Below are 15,152 nucleotides of genomic sequence, written 5' to 3' on the forward strand. Positions count from 1 at the left end.
ATCTCAGTGCGGCCGTTCACCAATATTATTTTTAACAATCTGAAAACAACAAATTGTAAGAACGTTTAACGCAATTTCTTTCAATGCAAAATATGATTCTTCTGGTCAGGGCTGATCGTCACGTCTCCGCTACTTAGACTGTAGGACTCCAGGGAGAAGCAAGAGAGTGGATTAGCTTTATCCCCCAAGTAGATAACTGAAGCCTCTACTCAGCAACTCCCACCTGATGTCACTTAGGTCAGGAGCCAAGCAGAGTATAGCACTGAACCGGAATCCTCCCAATCCGTGGCACTCAGTCCTATTGTAGTCCTAGTCCTCTTATCCTAACGTTCAGGCCAGTCTGCGACTCATTCAATATTTTACTGTTGGTTTCTTGTAGACACAGAAATGATGCAACGCAAACTGACTTCACATAGGACTCCAGGCAACAAGCAAAGGGGGCGATTCTCACCCCCATCAGCTGGGTTATTGCCCTCTGTGATTGATAAACAGAATGACTTAAATTATGACGTTGTTGATGATGTTACTCGGGACCTGTGACCTGGGTGATGCCCCTGTGCTGTTTGTTTGTAATGTAATGGATATTTTGTAACTAAAATGCAGGAATATTCAGCAGTTATTAAAAGCAGTTTTGCAGAGCTTTACTTCTTAACTGGTCTCTGATGAGACTTTATGACTGTTTGTGGGTCACTGCTATGAGCAATCGGCTGGCTGCCATGTTTCACCCACAAACATATACAGTCGATTCACTTTACAGTGTATCACAGAATCGTACAGCACACAAGGAGGCCATTCGGCCCACTGTGGCTGTGCCGGATATTCTGTAAAGCGCTTTGAGACGTCTCAACGACGTGATAAGGCGCTACATCAAATGCAAGGATTATTATTATTCTTACCCAGTTTGATATAACCCCCTACAAACACACAATCTAATATCGTGTACAGTTTAATTAAATGCATAGTCAACACATTTCGCAGTAAATCCCACTGATGTGAGTGATAACTAGGTGGCTCTAGGAACACCGACTGACACAAGACGGTGCTAGAACTGACAGCAAGACTTACTCAGAGGTCAGAGACTTTCATCAGCTGCTTATCCGTGATCTCCAAGTTAATAGATTAAATAAATGCTTGCCTTTTACTTCTGTTCCGATTTCTCCACTCTTAGTCAATCTGCAGCATCTATTCATCGTTGAGGTGTGATATAGATCACCCAGACCCTTATCTTGTTCCTGGGACTTTGTACCTCAATGTAGTATCACAGGAGATTGTCCCCTAAACACTTACTGCTCAATTTGCCTTGATGATAATAAGTTGTTCTTTTGTACCATTTGTTTATATAGAGGTCCTTCCTGTATGTTGGCCTCTTAAGCTTCACTGAGATCAACGCACTTTGTGTTACAGTGAGCGTCTGCTTAAATGTAAGAGATACGTCCCGTCCAGTATCCCATTGTCTTCATATTAATAACTGCACCTTATCACGTCATTGAGATGTTTCAATGCGCTTTGCAGAATTTACTGTAAAATGTGAATTGACCGTATATTTTGTGATTCATGGAGATTTGATCATTCACTTCGTGGATGTTCGTAGGACTTTGCTGGGCACGTATTGCCTGTTTCAGTTGTCTTCAAAATAAACACAGCCACTACACTTCACAGTAAATTCTGTGGGTAAATTACTTTGAGAGTGTGATATGGCGTCATATCAAACCAAGGATTAATATTATACAATACAAAATTACATTTGTATCTAGCGTCTTTCACGTCAGGAGGACGTCCCAATGTGCTGGACAGTCAGCGATTTGTACAATTCGTTTAATGGAATTGTGAAGTTTTCATTTAGACAACCTTCTCGACGTTTTATCAGGGAGCCTTTATTCTTGGTGAGTTTTGAGTTAGATACAAAAAGAATTAACATTATGCTCCAACAATGTGGTTAACCTCAAACCTCAGAATATGTTCTGTTCCATCAATACGACCCGTTCAATTTCCACACCAGCTATTCTCTTGAGCCTGCCAAATTGAGGAAACTGTATATGGGTTTGCCTTTGACGGCCAAGTTCTGTGGTCCAAATCCACAGATGTTGAGTTAAGACTCTTACAGCCAACAGCAAGAAAAGGTCTGGGAAAGATTTCAACAAACCACTCACAGCTGAAATGTTAAGAGTTGCAAGGGATCTCACAAACCAGCGATAGAGCTCTTCGTAGTTGTCAGGTCTACCCAGTGAAAGAGTGGAGGAGAGGTGTAGAGCACGTTGGTTTGGTCTGTTTTCTCCCCTTTCCTCGCACCCCCACCTCCCCACACACCAACCCTACATTTGGAGCACTCGAGCTCAGTGGTTAGAGCACTCGCCTCACAAGCGAGATACCTGGGTTCAATTCCCGGCAGGGCAAAACTTTGGGCAAATTTCCTTACTCCACACGCCTGTTTACCTAGCAGTAAAGAGGAACCCAGTTGTTAGTTGATTGGCAGATCATTTTCCTGGGGGTAATAATTCCTTTGAAAAAAAAGTGGTCACTCAATCCACGACTTGACTCCTATCCTCTTGTTTAAGATGCTTAGTTTACGAAGAGGAATAATGTCTTCAAATCCTTCAAAGATCCCTGGCTTTCAAATCACCGCGTTGCTCTATCTGTTATTATCACCCAACAGTTTGAATATTGAAGAGTCAATGAGGCTGGTTCAGAGTATTCACACGTTTGATTCTGGTGTTATTTGCTGAGCTGCACAAGTCCAGAAATCGATTTATACTTCAGTGCAAGAAAGTATCGCACGTAGAGGATGAGAGTCAGAGAACAAATGAAAGAGGGAAAATTAGAGAGTTAAAAATAAGATTTACTGTATATTAGATATTATGAGTCACACCCAAGGAACATGTTACTGTCTGTACAAAAATCAGATTGGGGTATAAAACAAGACACAACACATTCCGTGCAAGAAAGATACTATACAGGCTGATTCACAGACTGATACGCACATTATGCAAAGTTAACACAAAAAGATGATGATTGAATATACTGGAGTCGTGTTTGTTTACCTTTAGTGACTGTCCCGCTTCATGTCCTGACTTATCCACCCAGGCATTGGATGGGCTTTCAGCCATTCTACCCCCACTCCATTCCAAAGTCCCTCCGATTCCTTCACCTCATCTCAAAACGTACCTCCTTGACTTCGCTTTTGATCATCTTTCCCCTCCCCAACCCCCTTGGCTCCCACACCCGGTTCGGGTGCCCAGCCAGCATTAACCATTTTGAGGTGTCCTCCTGACATGAAAGGCACAATGTAAATATAAATACTGCACTGTATTTGCAGTGCCATCTAACTCTCAACCACTGCTGTTCCTGGCAATCAGATTTCTGACTTGGAGAACATTTGTTCGGGAAGGAGGGATGGTGAACGTCCTGAGAATGTGTCCTCAGCTTGTCAGGATTATGTTTAAATGAAACAACGCTTTCTTTCACTTTCATCTGAACCTTCTGAGTTTTAGTGCTACTCAGGATGCGCAACAAACTTACTGGAATCACTCTCACTGGCCTCTCTTAGTTTTTTTCCCCCTGTGAAGGATTGGAGTTCTGGATAAATGCATCGAAAGATATGAGACAGGGCAATAAACACACGTATATGATTCATAACTCCTAGCTAAGAGTCGCTTTGATTTTCAGCTTGGGGATGAACAGTAAGTAGCTCGAAGTTGAATGAAATTCCCCATTTCTGGCATCATTAAATGTCAGCTTAGTACCCTACAAAAAGTTGCATTGTAAATGACAAGGCTGAGCAACAGAGGGAATCAAGTTGCTCAACGTGCTTTTCACTCAATTGCTTACTGACAGTCCACAGAGTGTTGCTATCACAATGATTTTATCCTGGGTACTTAGAGGTAAGATTATGGCATGTAAACAGACCATTTTTTCCCCACCAGCAGCGATGATGCCAGGTGAAATGTTCCATCACTGAGAAAAGTGGCTCCCTCACTACAGCACATACTCGTTCTGGTTTGGTAATGAAGTTTCTAAACGGATTTTGGTTTATGTCGTGCAGGGCAATAGCTGATTCTGTCATAAGGCAGTAAGATTAAGGCAGTGAAAGTTGATTTGATATCTTTGGAACATGCTGTAGATCATGCGCTTTGCAAATATTTTTATTAACACAATAATCCTTTAATTCGATATAGCGCCTTATTATGCAGTCGAGACATCTCAAAGCGCTTCGCAAGATTTTATTGTGAAGTGCAGTGACTGTATTTTCAAGCAACTGAGGCAGCCAATTTGCCCACTGCAATGTCCCACAAACAGCCATTAAGTGAACGACTGAGTGAATGAATATTCCTAATGGTGACATCACCTGTTTATGGATAGAGATATCACTATGGCTACTGTAATGAACTGTAATGGTCACTAGCGAATGCCTTAAGCTGTTTGCGTGCTTCCCTCACAAGAGCTTTTAATCGCCCTGGGTCATAACATGCAACTATACTAAAAACTTTGCAACCATTTACTTTATCAAACACCTTGACGTACAAGTCATGTCTGAGCATAATCTACCTTGGCCACACAGGTTTATTGCTACCTAGCAGCAAACGTAAATAGAGTGGATGCCAACGAGAGAAGACAAAAAAAAACAGCAACAGACATGTTCGGAGAAGCAGTGATACAAGGATTACTTTGGTACAATTTGTCCTTCCAACATTCCATTTAGGTGGCACACACACTCTGTCCCACAGGTTCAAACCATGTTTGGTACGCAGTAGGGTTTTGGTGCGCAGTAAGGAGTTTCCATTGCACCCGATCTATATTAGTCCCACTTAAAAAGCTACCTCTTCGACTGTGATTAGTCACGTTCCACTTGACCACTTCTCCCTTGTTCATTGTTCGATCCCGTTCTTTCCTAAGAGCTCTGAGTTGTTATTCTCTTTGAAGGGAGCTATTTATATTGAAAGTTGTTGCATGGGACAGCAATGAGCAGCATTGTTCAGGCATCCAATATCCAGAAGGAAATTGGGAATCTTTACATGGGACAAGAAGATTAATTGTGTATCTCTATTTGTCTTGTGAAGGTGAGGGTGTCTTGACAGCAGAATTGCAGGGCTGTGTAGTCTTGAGTGGACCTGAGTGAGTACAATACTTTGGAGAGGGGGAAATGGAGGGCAAATGGATCATTTCACGAGCTGTTCTTGCACAGCTTAGAAAACATGTGAATCAATCAATCAATCAATCCATCAATCAATCAATCATTTTGGTTCATCGGTTATCAGAAAAAGTATCTACAACTGCGGTTGAATTTTTTTTTCCTTTAATTCAATCCTTTTTTTAACTGAGCCACAGTCACATGAACCATAGCAGGTAGTTAGGCGGAGAGAGTGCCGCAGAGAGAGTAAGAGAAACACAAGGGAAAGGGAGGGAGAAAGAGAGAGAGAGTGGCAGAGTGAGAGAATGAGAATGGTGCAGAGAGAGAGCGAGCAGGATCATTGTTCATCAAACGACAGTCAACACACAGCCTGGTCCAAATGTTTCATGTTAGTCGCTGATTCAATTGCACATTTAACAAGAGAAGCCAATACTCTGCCTTGACATAAACCAAGTACAAAATGGTTTAAGACCAAGGCGTGTGTGGTGGCGCAGCAAGTAAAAGCGGGGCTTGGTACAGAGCCAGGCAGCCCAAGAAATTCTCATGATCAATCCCTGGACTGCACCGAATTAACTGTGGGCAGAAAACAGCAGGTATCCAGCTCCCAAATGCCATCTACTGACTCCTGCTGGAAAGTACAACTGTGAGAACATGGAGATCAACTTCGCTGTACCAGCCTCTTACTCCGTGTCTGAATACTCACGTAATCCTCGTCACTCGCGCACACCCTCCCCCAATTTCAGAGTGGCAACCTGCACAAAGTGCGGACTGTACCACAGATCGCTTCATAATCCTTGCATTTGATACCGCGCCATCACGTCATTGAGACGTCTCAAAGAGCTTCACAGGATATATCGTAAAGTGGATTGACTGTATATTCTGTGGGAGAAAATCGGCCGTCAATTGCACACAGCGGTGTCCCATAAACAGTCGTGGGTTGAGTGACCATTTTTTCATGCGTGGAGGGATTATTAATTATTTTCATCCGAGGGAAGGGGAGGAAATAGAAAAATAACATATATAAAAATTAAAAAATATGAACAAATGCACTTCAATGAGGTAAAAAGGTGTTTTAATTTACTAGAATGTACCTTTTCTGCAATTGCCTCGCGATCGCTGTTACACCATTGACAGTTTCCAGCACGTCGAGAGATGGGGAACCTGACTGGATCTGGCAATTACAGTACTGTAGGAACACAGACTAGCCCGCATAGTCTGGGCTCTTGGTAGGCACTGCCGTAGTGCTGTTTATTGACAAATCACAATGACCCCGTCGCTGTGAAGCCAGGATGACGCGTGTATCAGCCAACATGGTCTAAAAGAAGGCCCAAATGCAGTTGATTACAACTTCACCACCTTGTGCTTGGAGATGCCAGGGAAGAGGGAGTGAGAGACAGAGGAGGGGTGATCTCCCTGGATTATATATTAACTGGACACTTGCTCCTGCACCGACGGCGATTCCTCTCCCGACGGAGGTTTGCTCATCTCCCGCTCTTCCTCCCCCTCCTCGTCCTCCTGCGGGTACAGCTCGGGAAACCGCTGCATGCATTCCTGCATTGTTCTAAATTGTTCCAGGCACTCGGCGCCTTTCACCTCCTCCTTGCTGTAATGGAAGCAGGAGAAGGCCGATCTGAACTGTTCCCCGCACGGCCCGCTCGCCATGCCCCCCAGGCACGGGCAGTTCCAGTTGATGTCGCCGTTTGGCAAAATGAGACCTGGAAGATATTCAGAAGTTTCATCTTAAGATATACGACACACAGCCAAGAAAGCAACCCACACCTCATCAAAAGAGACAAGACCTGCTGGTTCGGTGCAGAAGGGCAGCAGTGGATCAAAGTACAACTGGATCTGGAGGCTCAAAGGGTCATTTTACATGGCCAGCTTCAGTGATGGGATGGGTTGACTGGGAGGTACCTCAGAGACCAGTTTGTTGGAGGTTACATTCGGAAGAAATAACTTGTCTTTAATGACGCCTCTTAGGTTGAAATGTCCCAAAGTTCTTGAAAGCAATCATCAAGTGTTCAGTTTTTTTTTGTAGGCAAACGTGGCAACCATTACGCTCACCGCCAAGTCCCAGAAACAGCCATGAAGTGAATGATCAATTAATTTGAAGCAAAACATGAGAAATTCCCTTCTCTTTTCCAATACTGACGTGGATCGTTATTGTCTACCTTTGAGATTAAGTCCCATAAAAGTACATAACAATAATAATAATCCTTGCATTTGATATAGCGCTTTTCACGTCTTCTAGACGTCTCATGTACATAAATGACTTGGAAGTGGGAACTAAAACAAAATTATGCATGTTTGTGGACACCCCCAAACTGGGAGGTGTTTGCAGAAGCTGTGACCAAACGTAGAGAGACGTGGTTTGGGAGTTTAGGCCAGCAAGTGGCGGACGTTTGTGTGACAACTTGCTGAAATCATCAGTCTAAAGAATGGTATCAGAAATAAAACAATTAATGCCACTTGCCCGGCTCAGGTTCCCAGTCACCTGTGTGAAGTGCTTTGGGATGTCCCCCTGATTATCAATGGTGCTATAATTGTTATAATTTATGTATAGCGAGAGGGATAAGATGCAAGTCCCAGAACTTGGTACAAGCTTAGATCAAGCAGGATCTGGTCCCACCTATTCTGGCATCGAGACAACCAAACAGTCCCAATCTATACCTGACCTGGGGTTGAGTTAGCTGGTAATCTTAGCTGTGGGACAAAGGCTGGTGGTCTTCAAATGATCTAAAGCATTCGAGAGGGGAGGGGTGGGGGGAGGGAGAGAGACAAGGAAGAAAAAAANCCCAAGGTGGATTTCCACTCATGATCCTTAACCAGAGAGCCTGTTGGAATCTAGCAATGCGTAGGCAGCGGACAGGAGTATTAATACTCCTCCCCGATAGTCAACAAGAACACATTACACTTGTATAGCGCCCTTCACGTCGGAAAGACGTCCCAGGATGCTGATAGTCACACATCTCGACTCCCACCTTTAAAATGGTTGGTTGGGTGAGGGAGTGGAGTATGGTCAGTACCTGCAGAACTGTAACTCAGCACGAGTTGAGGAGATTGGGGTGGGGGAGTGGGGGGGGGGGGAAGGAAGGTGGGGGAAGAACTGCGATTGTGGTGTAATTGATCTGCCTATGGACAATTGCTGAGCATTGATGAATAGAACTTCTGTTTTCATTAGCGGGACTGTAGTTTGTTAATTATGGGTTGTGCCACCAGACCTCGCCAACGTCTCGCACGCATGTTACAGTTCGATTGGAACGTGCACAGACAGCAGCTTGAACTGGGGCCAAAGAGGACCCCGAAACTTTGAGGAGTGGAAACTAGCTTTGATGTCTGAGGGTGTAGCTGTTGCTGCGAGCTATAGGTCTGCAGCCGAGGCCATCTGGTTCTCTCTCTCTCTCTCTCTCTTTCTCTCTCCCCGCTCTCTCTCTCTCTCTCTTTCTCTCCAGCAGAGCTGGAGACCAGGAAACCAAACAAAGAGTGCGTTGCAGGTGAGTTACGGAGGACAACAACTGCTCAGAATTTGCACAGTTCACATCATTACAGGTTGGGAACAAAGCGTTCATTGGGACCCAGCACGAGACATCAATCAAACACAGCACATTCCAAGCAAATGGAAAAATCTCCAGGGCCGCCCCCTCCTAATGACAGCATGCAGGGTGTAATTTACAGTGACAACCAGGGCTGTACCTTTCTAACAGTATAATACAGCTCCACGTGTGCACAAGGGACAAGTGCTACATTGTAGGAAAACTCGCTGACTTCTCTCCCACAGGTTTATACCTCGTAACTCATCCAGAGTCCTGGAAAACTGGGCTGCTGTTTCTGGGATAAATACAAGCGAGCAAAGTAGCGCCAAAGGAGATAGAAGTTATCATAATGGGAAAATGCAATGTTATCTGACAAAGGCTCCAGTTTGTATGAGCTGCTCTCATAAAGCACACACTACAATGCAGTCCTGTAACTCAGTGGTTAGAGCCCTCGCCTCGCAAGTGAGAGACCTGGGTTCAACTCCCGGCAGAGCGATATGCTGGGCAAGTTTCCTTACTCCACATGCCTCTGTTTATCCAGCAGTGAGTAGGAACCCGGTCGTTAGTCAATTGGCGGATCGCTTTTCCGGGGGTAATAATTCCTTCAAAACAAATAATAGTAATTTGGTCACTCAATCCACACTGCTGTGCACAATTGGTCACTGCGTCTCGCCCACAAAATATACAGTCAATTCACTTTACAGTATATTCTGTGAAGCGCTTTGAGACGTCTCGAAGATGTGATAAAGCGCTATGTCAAATGCAAGGATTATTATTATTATTACTACAGTGTACATCTCAGTGTGGCTCACACTTACCAGGATCCACAGTTCCCACCCAGCACATTGATTTAAAGATCCTCACCCTCACATAGAAACCTTACACGCTTGCTCCCCTTTCTACCTCTGTGACCTTCTCCACGTCAATCTCCTGCCCGTCCCCTTCGCAAACTCAGGTAGCTGCCTGTCTCTCACCCACCATTAGCCAAGCTTCAGCCACTATGTGGAAGGGGGAAAGAAGGGGAAAACAGGGGGAGATCCACAGCCGAGCTCATTCCTGTCCCCAACTAACAACAACTTGCAGTTATATAATCGGCCTTGACTCGGGGTAGCGTCCCGGAGCATTTGACTGTGGCGGAGTCTGACCCCGAGCCAGTGGGAGATCAAAAAGGAATGCCTTTAGGTGGAATTTGAAAGTGGGGAGGGAGGGGGAAAGTCGGAGGGACTGAGTGAGAGAGTTCCACAGCTTCGGGGCGTAGTAAGAACTAACATCCACACATATACTGTTGCCTTCCCATCAGGAGTCTCTGGATAGTAATCAGGAGCAGTGGAAATTTTGACTAATTTCCCCCCTCAGCTCAGCTCTGTGGCCAGTTTGCTTCAAACTAACTTCAAATGTCAAATGAAACATTTCGACATTTCGAAGCAATAAGCTATTCCATGCAATGGAATATTATTGAATCAGCATCAGACACTGTATTCAGGATAAGGGAACATTTCCTGGTTTGCTGCCCAGTGCAGATACTACAATACAACGAGCCCAGATAATGTGAGCAACAAATTAGATACTGCGATTAATCTCCAGCAAAAAAAAGGGTATTAAACTGAACTGAACAGTTTGCACATGAATACAATGGGCAGATAAAATATGGTTAGAGATTGTCCCATCTTTGCATCGTTAATGGAAATTCAGATTCAAACTGAATTGGAAATCAAAAAGAAATTGCAGGAAATGAGGGCTTTGTGCACAATAAAAGCATCAGCTTCGTTTTGCAGCATTCATATTCCCTCGGGTGCGAATTCTCTAGCCTGTAGGTTAATCCAGTTAATCCATTCGCTGACCTGAACACACCTGGATGCCATTCATACCTGGCACCTTCTGTTCAGCATTTCTCTCATACACACCTGGTCATCACCTGTTGCAGAAGTTGTCCTTACTGTATACACACACACACAGCTCTCATTTTCTTTTCTCTCTCCTCTCCACTTCCCCACGCCCCCCACCCGTCTATTTCAGATCTCGATCTAATTCAGCAGTGTAAGCGGACTTGGCATCTGGATGAGCTAATAAGCAGCTACTTTGAGTCAGTAGTGAAAAAAGCAGCACAAGGCAAGATTTGGAACAGCATCAATTCACTCCTCCGACCTGAAATTATAGCCTTTAATAATGGAAGTATAGGTTTCATATCATTCTTCCTCCCCACTGTTGACCAATGTCAAAATAATCATCAGTAATAATCATGGTTTAGGGTCAAAGTAACGAAGCATGAAGAGCGAGGGAAACTCACACACATGCACACAGACCAACAACAACAAACTGCATTTATATGGCGCCGATTCACGTCGGAAAAATGCAGACACAGACCGACACTCGAGACATGCATCCACACAAACAGTGTCCTTCTCAGATTGATATATTTTGTGTCTGTTAATCTGTTGCAGTCTGATCTATGAAGAGTTCATTGACAATCCCTCCCCGTTTCATTAATGACAGATTTAAAAAAATGTATTACTCAAGATAAATAAACTGATAGAACGTGTGGACCATACGTTACTGGTAAATACAGTAGCACTGCACATTACACCAGAGGACAAAGTCAGTCAGTCAGCCAAACAGAGGAGTCAGTCAAGTCAGTCAGTCAAAGGAGATACAGTCAACCAAACAAACAGAGGAGACGGTCAAAAACAACACAACACAATTTGCACTTCGATAAGACAAAGATAGAAAATAAGAGGGAAAAGAAAGGCAAATGTGCTGGAAAAAAACTAGGGGAAACAACTTGATATTTGGGATGCAATTTCATTAGCTACTAAACTAGCTGTTGTTCGAAAGGCATTCATTCTCCTTCCCTGCTAATGGAGCAGGCAAGCACACTCCGGTAATATTTCCGGTCATAAAAAAGTACTTATAAAACAGCACTTTTAGGCATCTGTAACGCAGGCATTCTTACAATCCGTTTTAATGAGGTAATAGTGATGGACAACATAACTCCAACATAAAATCCCAACCATGTGAGGACAATTATGTGGCAATATGTCATAATTAGGTCTCTGAGGGAGCTTTGAAGCCCCTCCAGCCCCGAGTTCTAAATATATTAATAAACAGTAGCCTATCACTCGGCTGTGAGCTATTGGTAAATTTACAAGTTAATCTCCCAAAGATTCTGGCTGTTCAGAAATGCAGTACCTTTCTCAAAGCAATGGCCTGTCCAGCTAGAACCACCCAGCCTGTTGGACTATGGCTTTGCAGAGTTGAGGACATGTCAATATCTTCAAGTCTGAACGATGAGCCACACAGGCTCCTTTAAGTACCATGGAGCTGCCAGGCTTTACCGGGTGTCACTGTGCAGTCAAGAGATTCTATTTACCTCCCAGCATCAGAAGGTGAGTTGGTGATGCTTTTGCACATCATTGGAGGTGGGTCTCGTATATTGTACATTCTCTCTCTCTCTCTCTCTCTCTCTCTCTCTTCTCCCTCCCCTCCTTGGAATCCTTACTATTCCAGCTATATTTACACCAACAGTCGTTGCTGATAGCAGCGGTGAAATATTGAAGAACAGGGCAACCTCACTGCAATACACTTCACTGGAGCACAAGTCTGCTTTATAACACAGGTGTCTAAACACAGCATTATAATGGGGTCTTCTACTTATCTCTTAAATGAACTGCAATGCAGAACTGGTTCCAGAAGTCACAGTGTTCCATCTAGTGGCCGAATTTAATACAATGTTGGTTCAAACTCAGGACCCGAAAGGCTGAATACCTTGAGGTTAGGAGACCCTATAAAAAGCACTCTTTTAACCAATCTAACTTTTCTTTACAAAGACCTTTTTTTGGCAACCAGACATTTACGGAACGGATATCTAAATCAGTTGCAACAGAACTAAGGGAAAACACTGCTTGGAATCACGTAGTCTTAAGTTGACACTCCAATACAGTACTGGACGGGGGGTGACATTGTTGGGAGGTGGCAACCATCAGATGAGACATTAAACCGAGGTCCTGTCTGTCCGTACAGGTGGACGTTAAAGGTCCCCTGGAGCTATTCGAAAAAAGGGAGATTCTCTCTCCCAATGTCCAGGCCAACAATCCTCCAAACAAAATTGGTCATTCACTTCATAGCTGTTTGTGGGATAATGCTGTGCGCAAAGTGGCTGCCACGTTCACCGACAAAACACAGTCACTGCACTTTACAGTATATCCTGTGAATTGCTTTGAGACATCTCTCGACATGATAGGATGCTATATTTATTATCATTATAACTGTATTATTAACTCTGAATTCTGCATTCTCACCACCTGCTGGTCAACTATGCTTCTGTTCTACAAGTATCCATTCACTGAATCGTGGTATTTTGCTTACGAACAGTTTTGAGTATGAGAAGTACAATGGTGAGCACGAGAGCCTCTCCGGATCATTTTAAATTTGTGTAACACCATTAATAAAATCAGCCTGATATCACACCCACAGCATTATGGAGACAATTTACCTGATCCCATGTGCAAGAGTTTCCACAGCTTCCCCAAATAGTTTAAGAAGTTTATAGAAAATACCCCATCCATCCCTTTTACACACACACACACACACACAGCCTGGATGGGATGATCCAACAAGGTCTAAGGTTTGATATCAAACGAAACAACAGAAGCTGTAGGGGAGTACAGCAATGAGCAACTGGATAGCTGGAATTAAGCACCTAAATTTTTGAGGACGGGTGATATTTGTATTACTGCTGTTTGTCACATGCGGAAACCCGTCACCAGGCTTAAGAGTATCCAAACCAGAGAATTCCACACATGTAAGCCGCCTACACGTGGAAATTGCTGTTTACCACCCCACCCCCTTCCCACAGAGTTCTCAGGATTAACAGGTTCCGATTCCCTTATAATGACGACAGAACTTCAAGCCGCCAGGCTGTGCAGACATTCTCTTTTCTTAACACAGAGGGGATTACATCAGGATTCTCGGGCTTCCCCTTTACCTCCCCCTCGAGCCAGAAACCCACCTTGGTCTTCGTAAGGGTCATTGGGATCGTCAGCAATCAGCTCTGCACTGCTCGGGGCTTCATGGTCCTCTTTGGTCACGAAAATGACCTTGTCTTTGCCTGAAACACAAGAACACATTGCTGTCAATACATCAGCTTAGTGGCCCCACGAAACACACAGCCGCGACGCTTGACAGTATATCTTGACTCCCGACGTGAAAGACTCGGTCAGTGTCAGCCTGGCGCAGTGGTAGCATTGTCGCCTCTAGGTCCGAAGGTCGGTGGTGCACCCGCCCCACGTTGGGACATGGAATCACACCGTCTAAGATGACAACTCCAATGCAGTGTGGGGGATTGTTGCATTGTCGGGAGGCGGCGTCCTTCAGGCTGCGACGCTAATCTGAGGGTCTAATTGTTCGGGTGGACGCTCAAGATCCCGCGGCATTAACTCGCGAAAAAAAAAAAGGGGAGATTTCTCCTCGCGTCCTGTCAACAACCCCTTCAACGGTCGCTCACTTTGCGGCTGTCTGTGGGACATAGTTACGTGCGGACAAAACAACAACAACGACAAATTACACCTGCACAGCACCCGTCACGTCCCGAACTGGCCGCCGCCTTTCGCCCACAAAAGCCGACCCCCTTCACAGTCGCTTTGAGACGTCTCGACCGCGTGACGAGGCGGCGTATCGTACGCAGGAGTTATTATTCATTATTATTATAATCATTATTATTATTATGCGGCGCAAGGAATTTGTTTGCTTCCCGTGGAGGGAGGGAGGGAGGGGGGAGAGTGGGGGGGGGTTGGGGGGGGTCACGGCGACCTCTTCAAGGTCGCGCAACCGACATCGGTCCCGTCTCAAGATGATCACCGTCGCGCTCCGCCGACCGTCTCCTCCTCGGCCGGAACCCTCCGACCACAACGTGCGTTGAATCGGTCAGTCATTACACACCGGAGATCCTTTGTCCATCGGGTATTACCTCTCCCCCCCCCTCTCCCCCTCTCCCCCTCTCTCTCTCTCTCTCTCTCTGTGTCCCGGTGGGTGGGTACCTGCTGGAGCTGTGGGGGTGTGGGTGGGGGTTACAGTGACCCAGAGGCCCGGACACGCACTCTCTCCCCGGAGGTGGAGGTGAGCGGGAAGGGAGAGAGAGGGGGAGAGCAGAGCGCGGGAGGCCTTGTTTGGGGCCTCGGTACACGGTGATGCATTGAGCCGGCGAGGGGCGGGCAGGGGCGGGCGGGTCCTCCCTCTCTCCCTCCCCGGGTGGCTGGGGGGGAGGCCCTCCCGAAGCCGCGGCCTCCCCTCAGGCCCCCCCCCCCCGTTACCTTGCTGCCGGCAGTAGGACATGACTCCCCGGCGCTCCGTCACCCCTGACCCCTGACCCCGCGCTGCGCAGTCGCGCACTGCGCCGGTTGGCCACTGACCCCCAACCCCCCCCTCCCACTCCCCCCCCACACTCCCCCACACTCCCCCCACCCCCACACTCCCCCACATCCCCCCACACTCCCCCACCC

General features: G+C 45.7%; 1 protein-coding gene across 1 annotated transcript; it reads right to left on the reverse strand.

The window, feature by feature from the left end:
• Positions 1–6,180: 6,180 nt before the first annotated feature.
• Positions 6,181–15,043, reverse strand: LOC103176686 (mitochondrial intermembrane space import and assembly protein 40-A). The gene is made up of 3 exons (XM_007890375.2): positions 14,964–15,043; positions 13,664–13,762; positions 6,181–6,840 (listed from the first exon to the last, which is right to left on the reverse strand). Exons 1-3 carry the CDS (start codon positions 14,983–14,985, stop codon positions 6,551–6,553), a joined length of 411 nt encoding a protein of 136 aa, XP_007888566.1. The 5' UTR covers positions 14,986–15,043; the 3' UTR covers positions 6,181–6,550.
• Positions 15,044–15,152: the final 109 nt, after the last annotated feature.

Source organism: Callorhinchus milii, unplaced genomic scaffold (genome assembly GCF_018977255.1).
Source record: "Callorhinchus milii isolate IMCB2004 unplaced genomic scaffold, IMCB_Cmil_1.0 Scaffold12, whole genome shotgun sequence".
Taxonomy (NCBI): Eukaryota; Metazoa; Chordata; class Chondrichthyes; order Chimaeriformes; family Callorhinchidae; genus Callorhinchus; species Callorhinchus milii.

Excerpts from the sequence above, each read along its gene's own strand:
- LOC103176686 (XM_007890375.2), bottom strand. The coding sequence starts at position 14,985 with ATGTCCTACTGCCGGCAGCAAG. Across the intron at positions 13,763-14,963 it reads GTCCTACTGCCGGCAGCAAG|GCAAAGACAAGGTCATTTTC; the intron begins GTAACGGGGGGG and ends CTTGTGTTTCAG. Across the intron at positions 6,841-13,663 it reads TGACCCTTACGAAGACCAAG|GTCTCATTTTGCCAAACGGC; the intron begins GTGGGTTTCTGG and ends AATATCTTCCAG.